The sequence below is a fragment of the Pseudorca crassidens genome, chromosome 4 (genome assembly GCF_039906515.1).
Source record: "Pseudorca crassidens isolate mPseCra1 chromosome 4, mPseCra1.hap1, whole genome shotgun sequence".
NCBI lineage: Eukaryota > Metazoa > Chordata > Mammalia > Artiodactyla > Delphinidae > Pseudorca > Pseudorca crassidens.
Window position 1 is genome coordinate 137,475,315 of NC_090299.1, and position 18,213 is coordinate 137,493,527.

Genomic DNA, 18,213 nt, shown 5'->3' on the forward strand with positions numbered 1-18,213 from the left:
CCAGAACTCTGTGTTTTAATAAGCCCTCATGTGCTTCTGTTGCACCTAAATTTGAGAACCATAAGACTAGGGAAAATGAAAGCATATCCGTCAGAAATCCAGTGTGGCTTTGGAGTGGAGGGTGAGGCTTTGGGATAGATGATCTCTTGAAGTCCTTTACCACTTCTGTGTCAAATATAGTAAACTGCATCCTGCTGGTAAATGAAAGGCAGGATCAAAACTGCCGGTGCAGTATACAAGTTCCAGGAATTGCCTAGGAAAGGAAAGCTAGGAAAGTAAGGCAAGGCGACTTAACTAAGCCATAATACACTATTGTTTGACATTTGGAATGACACCAAAATAACAAACAGGACCAACATGAACTCCACGGCATATTCCAGAGGGACAGTACTCGTTTACAAACGTAGTCCGTCCTCAGTAATTTGGTAGTTGTCTGGAAACCATTGTTTTATGCTGTTTGCCAGCATTTACCCTTTAAGTCTTGCAATTCTATGTACATTAGATGGGGTGATGTTGGCTGAAAAATTCTCCAGCTGGATTGGAATCAGATTGCCTTGGGACAGTGTTTGAAATGATAACGGTTCTGGGAAAAAGGCTCAGTACCTTTAATTTTGATATTCCTCCAAAGATCTTAGGTCCACAGCAACTGGCAGCGTGACTCACTTCTTTATGTAACTGCCCTATTCAGACCAAATAAGCCATGCTTTCACCAACTATTAATGCCACAATTTCACTTCCTAGAAAGTACTGTGTTGATCATTGATCTCCCTGAATTTTCTCCAACTTTCAAAAAAATGTGGCGAGAAATCTCAATTGTAGAACTTGGTTTACTAGAAAAGTCTGATTGTGGCATGAAACTACCTTCAGTCTCAAAGACACTTGGACGAAAGCATGAGATTCTCAACACAGAGCTCGGGCCGTATTAGGAGACAGCCCTAAGGATACTTACTGCTACATTAGGTCCAGAACAAAATGTGGCAGTGGTGGGATGCAGGGGTTACCTCAGGCATCATAACTGATATGAAGGAATACAAATTATCCTGAGAAAACCAAGATAATCATGTCCCAATTGTAACCTATGCCCATGAACTGCAGAACCAAGATGTGAGTTCTGCACTTGCACTGTTACTGTCATTGTTTCCAAATTGGCCCTATTGTATGCCCTGCCTCAAAAGTACTTCCTTATTTGGATCATATTCTCTATTCCCCATTTGAAAACTATAATCTTCTTAGTCCACCTAACTCGGCAGAGGTCTGTGATGTGGACTTTAGCCTTCCCACTGGCCATACATTACGTGGATGTCAAAACACACCAACTGCCATGGAAAAGAACATTTCACAGCTATTAAACAAGGTGCCTTTTGTGGGGAGAGAGCATTTCCACTGCAGTGTGGGTTTTGAGGAGTGCCTTGGCTTTCCGGGAATATTCCACTTCTCTCCTACAAAGGGATCGTGGAAGAATTCTTATGCATAATCACAGAGGAATTTGTTTGCCCCCCCCCCTGCAATAGAAGGACAGACCACTGACCCCTGTAGAAGGACAAACCACTCTTTCCTTCATGAAAGGGACTAAACCACATAGTGCAGTGGTTCTAATTTTTGAGGGGTGTCAAATAAGTAGAACTAACAGCTTTTGAGCACCTACTGTGCCCCCAAAGCTCTACATTTTTTATCTCATTTAATTCTCACACAAATCTTCCATGGTGGGCATTATATCTGAAGACTGAAAAGAAAAATTAGGCTTGGAGGCTGCATGTGGAGCTAGAATGAATACCCAGACTGTCTCTCGTGGGGAGACTTTTCTACTACCATACATGCATAGCTAGCAGGAAATCATAACTGTCATTTGTCTCCTAGTGTGCAAGGAAGCCTGTTCTGAGAAATATTGCAAACAAGATAAAGCATAGGCTTATGTCCTTGTTTCACCAAGAGGACATATTTATTTAAATTCTTGTTTATGAACCAGAAGAATAAGATACTGGAGCTTTGTACTTGTAGCTAATGTGACCCCTTTGATCTTTTACTTTTGGGCCTGAAGGTGTTTCTTACAGCTCAGACACTGATATTTTGACAACTCATCCCATTGCTCCCATTCAGGAAAATATGTTCTTTGCTGGCTAAAGAGGATCCCCCTGTTAATCTGACTTTATCAGACATCCTTCTCTGAAGAGTAATCCAGTTAGCTGCAAAAAGAGAGCGAGAGAGTAAGCACAGAGTAATTCCATCTGCCCTGGCATTTGTGACCGGTCATCCGCTGCCAACATTTCCTTCAATGTCAGCACTTGACCTAGAGTGGTATGTGCCCCTGAAGCTAGGATGGCATTACTGGAGTGCTCTGCAGAGCCAGGGAGACTCAACCAGCATATTTGTATAATAAACCCAGATCTGCCAAATACTCCAATCTAAATTACACTGGCATTGGGCTATGTTCAATAACTAAGGGAAGATCTTTCTCTTAGAATATGCCTGCAGTGCCCTAGCTTAATGAAGACAAAAATCATGCAAGATAAATCTAGATCAGGGGTTGGCAAACTGTGGCCTGCAGGCAAATCTCACCCACTGGCTATTTTTGTAAATAAAATTTTATTGGAACACTGCCATGCTCATATGTTAATATATCACTTATGGCTATTTTCACTCTACAATGGCAGAGTTGAGTAGTTCAACAGAGACCATATGTCTCACAGAGCCTGAACTATTTACTTTCTGCCCTTTACATAAAAGTTTGCCAACCCTGACCTAGGTTATTACTTATCTTTGCATCAAGATTTATACCCCCATTCAGACTATTAGGCATTGCTGTTGGGTAGGTGAGTACGTACAGGTGGTACTGAACTGTTATTATTCCTGCATCTTAAAATGTGGACTACTTTCTCAGCACTCTTATGCCTTCTTCAGAGATTCTTTCATTAAGAATACATCTCTCCAGAGGTAATACTTCAATGGAAAACTGCAGTATAAAATTATAATATAATTTGAGAACAATTTTTCTTCTGTGACTTTGAGGATTAAGGGGCATGAAACGCATTGCTGGTTGTCCTTCCTTTCATTCATATTAACAGAAACACAGTTTTGTTCAGAGTGTCAACACAACCATTGAAAAACTATATTTACTAGCTTCTCTTGCAGCTAGAGATATCCATATGGCATAGTTTGGGTCAATAAAAAAGGACTTCTTTTTGTAGATGCTTATCTTTTGTAGAAATAGTACTTGCAGGACAGTTCTTGAAAAAGAGTCTCAGACTCTGCTGCACCTTACCATTCTCTCTTCCTTCCTGGAATGAGGAATTAGTGCTGGAGGTGCAGCAGCCATGTGATAGTCATGAGGTGACAAGCATGAGGTTGAAAACCACAAGTAAAGATGGCCAACCTGAGGAAAACGAGTCTGGATCCTAACAATATCTTAGGGTTTCCATATCAATCCTGGATTACCTATTTCCAAATACTTGTAACATGATAAAAATCAAACGATTTGGTTAAGCTACCCCAAACTGGCTTCTTTTGTTATATACAGCTATCCTGAACTGTTATGAGGAATAATAAAGATAGGGAATTAGCATCTAGTTTCAACCAATGATGTTCTGGTGGAGTTTTAGTAAATCTGATATTTAAGGTCACTCCCAGATCTTAAAATCTATGATTTCATAACCAGAATCCAACAAATCAAGATCCTCAAATTATCCGGCAAAGAACAAAGCTGATAAAAACTGTGAATCATCTGTTCCAGATGCCTCACTTTATGAGTAGCAAATCCTGGTTTAAAGCTATTAATTAACCGCCCAAGAACACACAGAAAGTAAGTAGTGAAGGCAAAGTCAAAACTAGGCTATTACTTATGAATTTATTAAACCACAAAAGCAAACTTCCCAAGCAAGTCCTATAGTCTATAAATTTTAATTTAATAATTATAAATCAGAGTGCAAGTGATCACTTTAAGGAGTTCCCATAAGATCCTTTTTTAGCAAATATTCCATTTTTATATTGCTATGCTTAGTAAGGCAGGAAATGTCAAGCCATTAAAGAAAAAAATTTTAAGCATCAAACACTCAAACTCAAAGGTTATTCAGATTAACCCTTTTCTGTTTCTCAAAAAATTCCATGAGGCAGCCCACTCCCATCTCACAGTCACCTGGTCACCTAAATCTTACCACACAGAATATAGTATTGTCGTACCTTAGTACAGTAATGTAAGATTTAGGGGTGAAGCAAACTGAAAACTATTCTGAAGAATGCAGGTCAAGTGAATGAAAGTAATCCTACTCTTTAACAATGAGTGAACCTTTGTAAGCTTCTGTGAACATGAGAATTTGGGGCAGGGTCTCCATTAAACGTGTGGTTGGTGTCAGTGGTTGCTTGTGTCTCTACGAATTTGGCAGGGATGATGCACTATTTGGATCTTACCATTGTTGTCGTGACAAATGTCATCAGTAACTATGAAGCCATGTAGTTTAGCTCTTGCCTTCAGAAAAAAATATCATCTAAGCCCTTGTGCCCAGGAAAGCCAAGTGAAGAGATAAGGCCATCTCTTCTCTGTTGAATCCTAGGTTATTTTCTCCATAATTTCTTGTCTCTGTTCACATCGGTTACCCCCCACCCCCACCTTTTAGTTCTATGGAGATATAAATGATATTATATTATACTCATATTATGTTGAGTACTTCTTCTTTTGCCTCAACAGTGAAAAGATGACTTAATCAGATAATACAGACAAAAGAAAACACATTTACCTGTAGCAAAAGAGAAAGGGCAATAATACCAAGAGGTTCAAATGCTTTGAATGTGAGTTCCAAGGTGGGTGGAACTTTGTCTTGTATCCTCCAAGCATGGAGTACATTTAAAGCATGCCTGGTACATTCAGTAAACAGTTGCAGAATGAATTACCTGGGAATGATCTATTAGCAGAATAAGTCCTTTCACCACACTCATAGGGTCGCTAGTTGCTGACAGCATTTTGGCCATCAAATCACTGTATCCATTGAAAAAAGTGACAGGTCTGAGCTGAACATCAAAGAGGAGGGCTGACAAGCCAGCATAGGAGTCAAGGTTCTCCTCTCCTTCATCGGGAGTGGCTGCAATTAAGGTCTCCAGTCCTTGGGCTTCAATGACCACCTAGAGAAAATGGATATAGCATTCATGACACTACCTCCATGCCTGTTCTGTACGTGATGATAAGCTGACAACTGGAACTTTCCCGGGGGTCAAAAACTCAAACATTTGCAGTTGCTAGACAAAAACAAAACAAAAACAACTCCAGGCCTGAATATGAGTTCGTTTTCTTCATTTACTCCTCACAGCCACCCTTTGGGGTTCATATGATTTGTATCCATTTTGCAGATGAGGCCAAAAAAAAAGCTCAAATGGCAGAGGTAAGTCTCAAACCCCTTCTGTCTGACTGCAATGACCATGAGCTTTCCATTTAATGGCGTCATCCTAGAGACTCAGTCTCTGCAGAACTGTCGTACATGGTGGATCGGCTATCTTGTAGAGCCCCTAAAAAGAGGCGGAGAAGTGTTGGGACAGTCTGCCCTATGAGAGGATGTGGAACTCTCTAAGCCATGACTCACACCTTTCCACATAAAACTTTCTCCAGTAAAAGAAAAGATGATGAACGCTATGAGGAGTCTCACATCCTGATCTCTGCCACACACAGGAATCCTACAGATTCTCTGTCCTCCACACCCAGCACCTTAGCCACTGGGCATTTGGCATTTCAGAATGCATATCAGAAAACAGATGGTGATTCCTCAGGACAGAAAGCATAGTATCCTAACTAGATTCCTACCAAAGGTGTAGTAATACAATATTGATAAGATCTCAAGTTTATATACATTGCATCGTTTTTAAAGCTTAAATGAGCTTATTGAGAAGGCTATAGTTTGATATGCATAAAAACTATAAAGAAAGTATATTTCACAATTAGGAAGCCTTTAGAGATTGTCACCACATTTGGGGTAAAACTAAAGGGATGGAAGTCAGCCAGTTGTCAAATGCCTACACTTTATTCTTTTCTCTCTTAGCAATATTGAAAAAATATAGATTGACTCTTTGGAGAACCATATTCTATCATGAAAGCTTTTATTATGGGGAATCAGTCTCTTCATAGAAACACAAAGAGAAGGAAATATATTCTATAACTAAATATCTGGAGCTCCAGGGAATATATCTATGGATAAAAACAGTTTTTAAAACATACATGAGAAATACTGGCATGACTTCAATTTTGTGACTATGTGTACCTTTGAAAAAACTATGGATGTTTGGCAAGTCCAGTGACTCAAAACATATAAGTTTTCAAGTTCATGTTTGAAACTCTCTCTGGGACTGTAAACCATACAGCCTCTTGCAGATGATGATAGATCCACCATTAATTTATGCGTTCTATAGTGTTATCATTAGTATATATTTTATTTTACTGCACACTAACCTCTTACATACTTTAATAAGCAAAATTAATGAAACATGAGATACCTGAATACTATGAAGAGGATTTTTCCTAACGTACTGAAAGATGTTCAGGTTACTTCTCCTTAGAATGCCAGAACCAGAGTAAAGAATGTCAAGACTGTAAGTAGATGCCGAATGGGGACTACCTAAGGACAAAAAAAAAAAACAAACCTGTAATTTAACAACAATTCCAGCAATACCGAGCAGGGGACGGAGCAGGGAGGGAGAACCCCTTTTTGGGTTACGTACGTTCTATGTAGCCAGTATAGGCAGAAGAGGATCCACTCTTGGAGAAACGGTCATAATTATGAGCAAACATTTCCTTCAGAACTCGACGGACCATTTTGCTGTAACACGTAAAAGGAAAAAGCTGCACATTCATGGTAATGGCTGTTTCCCAGGTCAGATTTGGAAAGAACCCAAATCCTCAGTGGAAAAAAAGAGGGGGCCAAATTTTCCTCATGCCACTCCAAAACTGGGGAGGCGCCAGCTGGAGTACCAGCATCAGGATGAGGGCTTTCCCCTCCATTCCTCGGATATTTGAAATTCAGTTTGGTATCAAAATGACAGCGAGGCGAGTTCAGCCAGCTATGAGATGGCTTAAGCTGACTGATGGACACACCTCAGGAGTGGAAAACACATGTTCTTTGAATCATCGTGGTTCTATTGTTAAATAGTAGATACTTTTAAGGAAAGTTGTACCAAACTGGAGAGGTTGCCCAATATTTCTTTAAATGTTTTCCTACACCCTCTAATGTTATCACTGGCTAATGATATATAACAGCAAATTCCCAGGAATTTCTTCTATATTTGTGTAGTTTTCACTTAAAGAAACATCTCAGTAAAAACCAATAGTCTCCTCTAAAGTAAGTCTTAAACCTGACCCCATACCTCTATTTTATCTACTTAACTAATTAGTGTTGAGATATTTCCATTCCTGACTACTTAACACTAATCATATCAGTAATAATAAAATTATAACAACTCAGCAAAAACGAAATCAAAATAACCAACCAAAGAAATCTGGACCTAGTTCTGAGGTAGAACATCACTGAGAGGAAGAATGGTTATCTTATAGGTTTTTCCCCCAGTATCACTAGATTATAAGATTTTAGCCTGAAAAAGGAAAGATGAAGAGTAGTCCTCAAATATTCAAAGGGGCTGCATGTGGTTGAATGATTAGATCTCTTCCACTTTGCTTCAGGAATAAAATCTGGGCCAATAGAAGATTTCAGTTATGCAAAGCAGTAATGGAGAGAGTCTCTAAATGATGACACAAGTTCCCTCAGAGGTGGTGACCCTCCCACCACTGGAGAGGTGCAAGCAAAGTCTGGACACCACCTGCCAGGAGACTAGACCCCCTCACTGGAGAGAGATAGCAAGCAAGGGGGCCTCTGAAGTCCCTTCCAACTCTGATGCTTTCAGTTTTGAGAATCTGACCTGCCCTGTTCGCGATGGCTTCCTCATGTTTCCCAGGCTGCTCTCTACTCCGCTGCTTCCTCTTTACTGTCCCCTGAATCACTAGGTTCACAAGACAATGGCAGCAAATACACCCAGGATCTCCCCCACAGAGTCTCACAAAAGCAAAGCAATAGAAGGAGAAATCAAATGCATTTGACCAGGTACACATGGCTGCAGAGAGAATTTGTTTCTTTTCTGCATCTCTGATCTGCTTCCCCCTGCTTCCTTACTTGCCCTGCTCCTTTGTCTGTACTTACTCCTCCTGTTTCTTTTCCCTTCAGTCTTACTCCTTGTTTCTTTCCTTCAGCTTTACTGCCTTTTTTTCCATTCCCTTTCTCCTATTTCCCACCCTCCCCCCATGTCTGTTTCCCTTTTCAACTGGGAACACGCAAACATGATCCTTCCTGAAGGCAGTGCTCGGCATGTAACTCAGGGGAAATGGAGCTTCCTTCCCTGGCCCTCTGATTTCAGTGAGGAAAAGGGACAGCAGTGAATTTGGGAGAAGAGACTTGGGAACTAGAAGGAAGATGATTCCAATGAGTAACTGAGAGCAATGAAGTCTGCTGATTCCATACTTCGTACTTTGAATAGTCCTAAAACATGGGTCTTGTCTATGGTTTTAAACTCAAATGGTAAATTCATTTAACCTGTGATAAATGAGGCTTCAAAGATTCCTAACATTTGGAAAGTTAAGATGAAAGACGATTTGGTGGGAACCTACCTCATTTTATGATGCTAGTTATAAAAATAGTCCTACTGAAAATACAGTTGGATTTTAAAACATTGCTAACATTTGGCAATATGATGTTACCAGACCGAACGGGAGACCTAGAGTAAAAAAATCATACCCAGAGTTCCAAATCACAGTGCCAAAGTGAAGTTGTTTAATCTGGCCCTCCAAATAGATTTGGCAAACTCTCTGGTTTTATGCAACATAACCCAGCATAAAGACCACACCATTATTACTAGCCACACATGTACCACATCAATATACAAATAAGCTTGGATAAGCAGAGACGGGGCACTGCTTCATACCTTGCAGGCGTTTCAAAACGTAGGATGTCTTGGACAATGGCGAGCATGTATTTATTCATTTCTTTGGGAAGCTCCCCAATAGAGAGGAGGATGTTTTTTACTTCCATGTAGGATGGATTGTTATTTAAAATGATGGCAGCTGCAGTAGTGCGCACAGTCTTTTCATGAACTTTATGATTCTGGTGGTATATCCTGTTCATAGTCTTCTTCACCTGTTCGTAAGATGTTCAAGCTTAGTTAGTGCGCATCTAGATTTTTAAAATTGATATCGGGCAGGAAGAGTTAACGCTCATAAAATAGACATGTATTCCAATATTTCCCATATTCTTTTGCAATTATGTTGGGGTCATAGTTCTGGCTAATGGACCATGAACGGAATCACTGCGGGTAACTTCTGGGCCAACGCAGTTAAGAGCTGGTGTATCTTATTCCTCTCTCTCTTCTACTACGGTAGTGAGCTCAGGGCCACATTTTCTTTTACCTACTTTAGCCATAGAGTGGATGAGAAGCTGAGATTTTTGAGTCTTGTTTGTTATTGCAGCATATCATGGTATTCCCTAACAACCACAGAATTTTCAAAGACACTACTGCCACATGGCAAAGGGGCTCTGGAGAGAGATGGCTATATGAACTTACATTTCCTTACAATGAGGTACCTCAGAATTTTCCCTTCTTCTTTTTAATTAATAGACTTTTTATTTTTTAGAGCAATTTTAGGTTCACAGCAAAATTAAGCTTAAAGTATAGAATTCCTATATACCTCGTGCTCCACATGCCTCCCCTCTCCCCCCAACATACAACCTCCTCCTGTATAACATCCTGCATCTCAGTGGTACATTTGTTACATTTGATGAATCTATATTGATACATCATTATCACCTAAAGTCCATAAGTCATATCAGAGGATTTTCTTCTTTCAACAAAACATTAACACAAAAGAAAATTTGCCAAAATAATTACATTCTGCGGCAACAAATAATTTCATTGGTCACTAGCACTGCCTAACAATATGCAGTGCTTGGGGTTCTGTACTAGGCATTTATAAATATTTCTTTCAGTTCTACTTTCCTCTGTCTTTTTCTATCTCCCGCAAATGTTGAGCTTTGTTGTCAGGTATATAGGAATTAAGAATCACCTAAGCAAAAACAACTAGGAAGGGACAGAGCCAGAATCCATATGTTGGTCTGTCTATGTCAAAAACTCATGACCCTAATTACCACACTTTGCAGCTTATCAACTGTGATACAAAACATAGTTGCAAACCGGGAACATCATTCTCAACAGGCAGTTTATCTTACACTTTATAAACATTCTCTGCCCTAAAAAAAAGTATAGCTGGGATGGCTTCCTGAAAATGCAGCTGTAGGAACCAACATGGTAGTACTTAAGCCAGGTTATTCCAGTGTCAAAAAATTTAAGAGCATCTTAAAACTTGTGGAAGTAAAGATATTTCAGAAAAGAATGTTTCTTTTTTTTATTATCATTTGGAGTACTTTATTGAATTTTGATATTAATTTTAAGAAGACCACTTGACAATAAGAATTCATCCTGGGGAAGATATTTTGAAATGATATTTAACAGGGAATTGCTGAAGGAACTGGCATTGGTACCCAAAAGGAGAGAGGACTTTGCCTCTATTCGAATACTTGTAGAATTCTCCTGCCGGAGGGGAAGCCAAACTAAGACAAATAAGTGTTAGTCACGGGAAGGAAGATATCACCTTGATATGAGCAAAAAAATCGGACAGTGTGAGTTGTCCAATAATGAAGAAGTCTTGTGAAATATTGAACTTCTAGTCACCAGAAACATTCAAGTACAGGCTGCATAACCATATTGCAGAGATGTTTTCCCTAACTTTTCATGTATCAGTCATTCTGGACTTATTTCTTTTCCTGGAATATTCCACCCTCTTTCCCATTTGTGGGTCTTCACCCATATGCTTCCCCTGCTTGAAAGACTCCCACTTCTTTCTCGTATTCTATCCAACACACATATCCTTTCTTCTGCCTGACCGTTTCTCATCTTTTAGCTTTAGATTCAGCTCCCCTTGCTTTATCTTCCTTTCACATTCTTGACTTCCTATATCTTAGCATTATCTATTACCTTTGGTGATAAAACAAGAGAATGTGCTTCAATATTTATGCTTCAGGATATAGGACATTATCTATTCAAAATGTGAGGCTGCTTCAGAAGAGCCTTAAATCCAATTTAAGGGTTATTTCTAACAGGAAAGAGAGATTGTTAGTTTGGAAAAAAAAATAGGGTGACTTCAGAGAAGTTTGCATCTGACTTGTGATTAGGCATGCTTTTTTCCTTTTGTGAATGTTGCAAACATTCTTGGAGAATTTACCTCATCAGTTATGAAAGGGGCATCATATCTCTGGAGAGTGGTGGTGGCGAGGTGGCTGATAGACCCCTCTCCTGTCTCCGCGTACTTCAGAAGGAGTGGGATGCCTTCCAGAAGCCGGGCATTCTTCAGAGCCAGCAGGTACATCATTTTGTCCTCCTTTTTTTCTGCTTTTTCAAGTCCTCCCAAGATTAACTTCTTGGCTTCTACCACTCCCTAAAGAATCACATTCTACATCAGACATATGCATAACCATATATTAAACAAAGCTTGGGTAAGATCAGCTTCACTCTTGTGTCCAGGATAACAGCCTAAGGTTTTAGAAAGTTTTACACTGGTTGCCTGACTGAGGCACACAATGAAAATGAACAAGTAAAGCTTGATAAAGGTGGTGTTGTTTTTTTTTAAAAATACATACATTAACATATTAAGAAGCAATGAGTATAATTAATAATGGGCATATTTACTTTTAAACACATTCTGAATGCATAAAGTCATTTTTAAAATTCCCTTGTGATCGATTATTCCTAAAACTGCCCATTCACTGAAATTCTAAAATAATGGTTAGATGGTGCCTAAATGGTGGCACACACCTTTTCCTTAGTAACAACTTCGGTGAAAGCACTTAGCACTCAACTGTAAGGTCTTGTTCTAAATGTTTAAAAAGTGCTTGTTTCCACTTGATTCCAAATTTGATTAATGCTGACATACTGTTCAAAAAACATCCCTTGAATGCCTTTTATGTAGCATGTACTTTGCTAGGTACTTTTCAAACATATTTTTTAATCAGAAAAGGCCTTTTAGTTTTCTGGCCTAGAAACTATGGACTAGCAAGTTAACAGTTTAATGGAAAAACAAATTAGAAATAGGGACATCTAGGTTCTTATTTTACCTTTGCTGCTACGTATGTTTTAGGGGCTTCAGTATCATCTGTAAAGTAAAGGTTCCTAAGATCTAATTCATCTATAGGATTTATAAACTCTGAAACCAGGCTGCAGGTACACACACACGTGCACACACACACCATGGGAGAGATGGGGGTAGGGAAGATATAAAAGGCCCCCAAAGAGAATGAAGATGCTAAACTTCAAATGTAATTAAAGAAATACCATTTCTCAACTACCAGATTGATCTTTAAAAATACAAAAGTTTGACAACATACATTGTTATTGAGCCTACAGGGAAATAGGCATTCAGGTGGAAGCATAAAATGCTACAATTCCCATGGAAGATAATTTGGCAAAATCTAACAAATCTGCATTTTGATCCAATACCCTGGCCCTGAAGCTATATCTCCAAAATTAAGAGAAAGTGTGCCTAAGATTATTCATTTAAGCATTATTTGTAATAGTAAAAATAGTGGAAACCACCTAATGACCATACATGGGAGAATAAACTGTTGTGCCTCAGTTTAACACACAATAGAGTACTAGGCAGTTGTAAAAGGAAGGAGGAAGATCTCTGTGAACCAGTATGGGGTGATTTCCAAGGTATGTTGTTAAGTGGAAAAAAGAAGATGCAAGAGAGTGTATATAAGGCTATATTTTGTGCAAGAAAAAAGAATAAAATGTGTATGTACATCTGCTTACTGTTGCAAAAAGAAACAGAAAGGAGAACCTAAAACTAATGATACTGCTTACATAGAAAAGGTAGGTGAGAATGGGTGGAAGAGTAGGAAAGGGAATGAGACCTCTTTGAGAATACTTTTCAAATAAAGTCCTGACTTTTGAATCATGTTACTATTCCATATGTTCAAGAAATAAAATGAAGTCAACAAGGATGAAAGGTGGCTAAAATTGATTTCAAACAGAAGCAAATGAGTAATAACATAACTAAACAGAAGAGAATAAAAAAGAATTAATCCAAACAATGTTTGAACATAGTCCTCTGACTGTATACCTTTAGTGAAATATATTCTAAGGTCAAAAAGACTGTGATGAAGTCTTGAACTTTATTTAAGTCAGTTTGGTTTTTGTAATGACATTGGTGTAACAATTCCAAAATTATTTTGTACATGTTTTAGGATTGAGCAAATGAATCAGGATATTAATGTTCTTGAGAACCAGGGTTCTCACTGTGGGAGAAGGAAGGTATAATTACAGAATGACGGAAGGAGAGGAAGAACCCTGTAGAACTGGAGGTAGCAGTATGAACTAGCAATTTAATAAATGTAAATATATGTATTTTGTCCATTATAAGAGCCTAGATGCAATGGCACTCGAATAATAAGAAGTAAAAGTCTTTAGGAGTAAAATGTCAGATGCATGCAACTTACTCTCAAAGGGTTCAACCAAAATAATATAAAATGAAATAAAACAGAATGAGGTAATGCAAATATGATAATACGTTAACAATTGGCAAATCCAGATGAAGCAGGTATACAAATATTAATGGAATTGTGCTATTCTTACAACTTTTCCATAGGTTTGAATTTTTTCAAATATAAATTTGGTGAAAAAAGAAATTAGGATACAGGGAGATCAAAATGTAAGGAAAAACAAATAGAAAAAAGAAATAGAGGTTTAGTACTCATTGTGACCTGTGTAGCTGCCATTTAGACTGTCATAGGGCAGTAGCTTTCATGCCAGTATATGCTGAACAGCTATAGCACTCGATAGCTTCGCAGGTACCTTTTGCACAGTAAGGTATTGTGGATTGTGTGCCCAGCAGATGCCTTAAATATGTATTTAGAATACATCGTTTTCTTTCTATCCAGATGTCTTTGATATGGGCAAAAGATAGATGAGTATTCCACAGCAGAAAGTTGAAAAGAAAATCTGAACATTTGCTATGGTCCATTTGGTAGCCAAGCCTCATTATCTTCAAAGATGCATTTTTTTAAAAGTTGCTCAAAAACATTAACAAAACTGAATGACAGTGATGGATAGTTTACAGCTAGACTCATAAGGTAACTTTAAAGATGTGATAACTAGGCTGTCCCATTATCAGAAGAACTTTAAATGTAATCCTTTGTTTTGTTTCCTTCTCACCCTATATGCCTCCCTTGGGTAATCCCATTGTCTCCTAAGGTTTCAGTCACTCTCTATTCCTGGTCCTAACTCCTTTTCTGAGCTACAGATGGATGTGGCCATCTGCCTATTGGGCAACTCAACCTGGTGTCCCAAAGGATTCAAACATAGCCAAAACATAGCCAAATTAATAGCTCTACCCTCCTCCCACCCTGAAACCAGGTTCTATATAAATTTTGCTTAAGTGGTTCACATCACCATACATCTAGTATCCTAACCTGGAAGCTTAACAGTCACCTGGATTCTCACCTCTTTCTCATTCCCCACATCCCATCAGTCACTAAATACTATCGATTCTATCTCCGAAAGGGCTCTTGAATCTGTCTCTTTCTCTTACCATACAGCACCTACGTTAATTCAGACCTTTATTAATTCGTGCCCAGGTTGTTGCAAACATTTCTGATCAGATCGTACTGGCCCTAATGCAGCTGACACCCAGTCTATATACCATTTTGCTTCTTCCTAGGTTAAAAAAATCGGCGTGTGTCATTCACCACCTAAAAACCACATTATTCTCCTTTTTCTCTACAGAATGAAGTCGAGACTCCTTAGCTTGCCATTAATAGAGATCCAGCCTACCTCTCTTCTCTCTTCCCTTCTTTCCTTCATCAGCACTCCCACCTATCTGCCCCACAAACATACATATTTTTTGCTCTAGCCCCACAGAATTTCTCACTGTTCTCAAGCATACAAGGCTCATTTTGAGTTTGGGCTTTTTTATACATTATTGTATCTCTCCTAGAACGTCCTTTATTCCACAAAACTATCTCTTCACCTAAAAACCTCTTCTAGGCTAAGCTATTTGATATTATCATTTTGGTGACAGCTTCCCCAGCACTCCCAAGCAGAATAGTTTGGTGCATCTTCTGTAGTATTTGCAGAGCACTCTTTTTTTTTTTTTTTAATTTATTTTTGTCTGTGTTGGGTGTTTGTTGCTGCGTGTAGGCTTTCTCTAGCTGCGGCTAGTGGGGGTTACTCTTCATTGCGGTGCTTCTCATTGCAGTGGCTTCTCTTGTTGCGGAGCACAGGCTCTAGGCACGTGGGCCTCAGTAGTTGTGGCACACGGGCTCAGTAGTTGTGGCTTGCAGGCTCTAGAGCGCAGGCTCAGTAGTTGTGGCGCATGGGCCTAGTTGCTCTGGGGCATGTGGGATCTTCCCCAACCAGGGCTTGAACCCATGTCCCCTGCATTGGCAGGCAGATTCTTAACCACTGCACCACCAGGGAAGCCCCAGAGCACTCTTTTTATATTTCAATATTATTATTTATCTGTTTGCATTTGATAAACAGACTAGGAGTTCTTTGAGGATGGTAGAATGTTTTATGTATCTTTATATTAAGGTATTAGCATAATGCCTAGCACAGAGTAAACACTCATTAAATACTACTGAATGGATGTTTTTATATGTGAGTTTTGTGTTTAGCCAAGATATTTGATATATGATTGCTGAAGTAAACCAGCCAACTCAAATAATTATGGAAATTGAAAAATATAAGAAGTCATAGTCCTTTGATGTCATAAAAACCATACAAATTTGATTTCTGCCCCAATGGTGGGCAGCACAGTAAATGTTAAATAGATTGGTCCGGAACTATAGATACGATAAATGAGATTGGATTTGCACTTACTTTGAGTTTGCAGCCTTCATTCTGACACAGCTTCCTGACAAGGGCCCCAATGATGATCATAACGGATTCTCTGATGTCATTGCTCGCAAAGGAACCTTTGAACTTACTCTATTAGCCAAACAAGGATAAAATAGGTTACCGAAACATTTAAACATTTCCAAGGGATATTTTAAGTAAAGAAACAAAGTAGCCAAAGTCTGAGGAAATTGTTTTTATGTTCCTAGGTTGCAAACTCTGAATTTTGCTTTGGGGACACTTACAACTTCACTGTCTAGCTTTGGGTTGAAAAGTCTTAGAGTTCTTTCAGGTATTTTTAACATGGGTCTGTGAAGTCCTGAGAGGTTTATGGACTGGGCTCATTGGGTCAGTGAATCCAAAAATTGATCTGTAAAATTTTATGTGTGGGTAATTTTATGTATGGGTATCAGATTTTTCAAACAAACCCATTTTCTAAAAAGATTATGAACTATTCCCCTAAATCATAAGTGAATAAGTGCACTTTTTGATTTTAAACCTTGGATCCAAGAGAACTCTAGCTTTTGCTTCCAATATAATTTTTAATATCAGAAGAATTATATCTTATATATATATATATATATAACATGTATAAGATTATACATTATACAATGTACTGTACATCAAATACCATGAAGATTTTTGAAGTCAAAACAAATCTTTTAAAATCAAATTTTGAAGCATAATCAAAACTTCTCCCCTCTGAAATTTTGTCCTATGTTACATTATATGATAGGTGAACACAATCTTTAAATTTCCATAAAGTATAGTTTAAGTTATTTAGAGGAATTACAAAGAAGACACTATGTGAAATAATCTACTGTACAGGTAATGATTAACAGAAAGAAAATAGTCCAAAGGAATTTGAATATGACTAATCAGAAGGCTGTATTTCAGCCTGTATTCTGATGCTAGCAAATTTAATTACTGCCTAGATTCCTAAGAGCAGCCCAGAGCCTTTATTTTTGCAGTTTCCATTTGACTTACAACGAGGGCTCTCAGGAGTTCTTCATCAGGATGGGAGGCAAATCCACAGGCATAGAGAAACCTCTCCTGGAGGATAATGCTACTGTCACTTTTGAAATCCAAAAAGTCCAAAATAGCATCTAATGAGTCTGGGGTCTGAGCAGAGGTGACAGCATCCACCAGCTGGGGTCTACAAAAAAGGCATGGTCATGGATATCAATGTTTAGGGTGCTTAAGAAATTATTTTGAATCGCTACCATTCATAGACCCTATTGGTTTACATTTCCTAAAGAAGTGAAAATTTTTTTATTTAAACAAAAGAAAAATGAATGACTTTCACCAAAGACCCTTCCCCCTTTTATTTGAAATCTCTCCCTTAACTCCCTTCTTTCTCCTCAATGTATAATCAGAATATACAAATTAATTTTACTGTATTAGCCTAAGCCAAATATAATTTGGAGATTTATAAATAAAATCATATAAATAATATTATAAACTAGGTTCAAACTTTTCTGTGTGGGTCATATATAAAAGCTATGGTCCCCCAAATCAATTCTTTCTCTAATTAGCTTTGCAAATATATACATTTCTCAAATACATAACTTAACTAGGGCAGTATTATTTAATGGAAAGGTGGGGCATTCTTTAAACTTTCATTTATATCCAAGAGAGACGTTTTTGCTCATTTTTTAAAAAATAAAAAGCACCATGGTATAGTTCAAGTTCAACCACAATGATTAGTTGTGAGCAGAGCAAAACTCCTGCAGGAAAGTGCTAGTTACATATTCTACTCATCAAGAATCTTTTGTTGGCTGAGTCTTGGGATGGTAAAATTTCTGAAACTAGTTGCCATACTAATGAACATATTAGGTATGTATTGATATATATTTTATTCCACATTCACATAACATACCATACATGTATTTAATATGTTATACATTTTTAAAAAGATATTCTTGCACTATACCATTTTGATCCTAACAAAAAGCCTAGTGAATGAAGCAAACTGAGAGAGAGGTAATACTTATTAAGTGTCTATTATTGCACTAGAAATTTTAGGTGTGCAAACTCTTTTCGCTTTAACTTCTTCATCCGTAACATGGGGCTAAAAACAGTAGTTATTTTAGGATTGTTGAGAGGATTAAATTACATGATCTATGTAAAACACTTAGAATAGTGCTTGGCACATTGTAAATGTTCAATAAATATATGCTGGTTTTAATACCATCACCTCACTGAACATCTCTATCAGTTTAATGCTAATATTCTCCCTTATATATAAAGAAACAG

At 38.1% G+C, this 18,213-nt stretch overlaps 1 protein-coding gene across 4 annotated transcripts in view; it reads right to left on the reverse strand.

Annotated features, from left to right (window-relative positions):
- The window catches only part of MTTP (microsomal triglyceride transfer protein), a 54,773-nt gene that overhangs the window by 5,837 nt on the left and 30,723 nt on the right, over positions 1 to 18,213 (reverse strand). For all 4 annotated transcript variants that reach the window (XM_067736891.1, XM_067736890.1, XM_067736893.1 and 1 more), the window contains 7 exons: positions 16,945 to 17,113; positions 15,943 to 16,050; positions 11,291 to 11,503; positions 8,941 to 9,152; positions 6,694 to 6,791; positions 6,469 to 6,590; positions 4,882 to 5,109 (listed from right to left, as the gene is read on the reverse strand). In XM_067736891.1, coding sequence (XP_067592992.1) covers positions 4,882 to 5,109; positions 6,469 to 6,590; positions 6,694 to 6,791; positions 8,941 to 9,152; positions 11,291 to 11,503; positions 15,943 to 16,050; positions 16,945 to 17,113 — 1,150 coding nt within the window. The remainder of the gene's footprint in view (positions 1 to 4,881; positions 5,110 to 6,468; positions 6,591 to 6,693; positions 6,792 to 8,940; positions 9,153 to 11,290; positions 11,504 to 15,942; positions 16,051 to 16,944; positions 17,114 to 18,213) is intronic.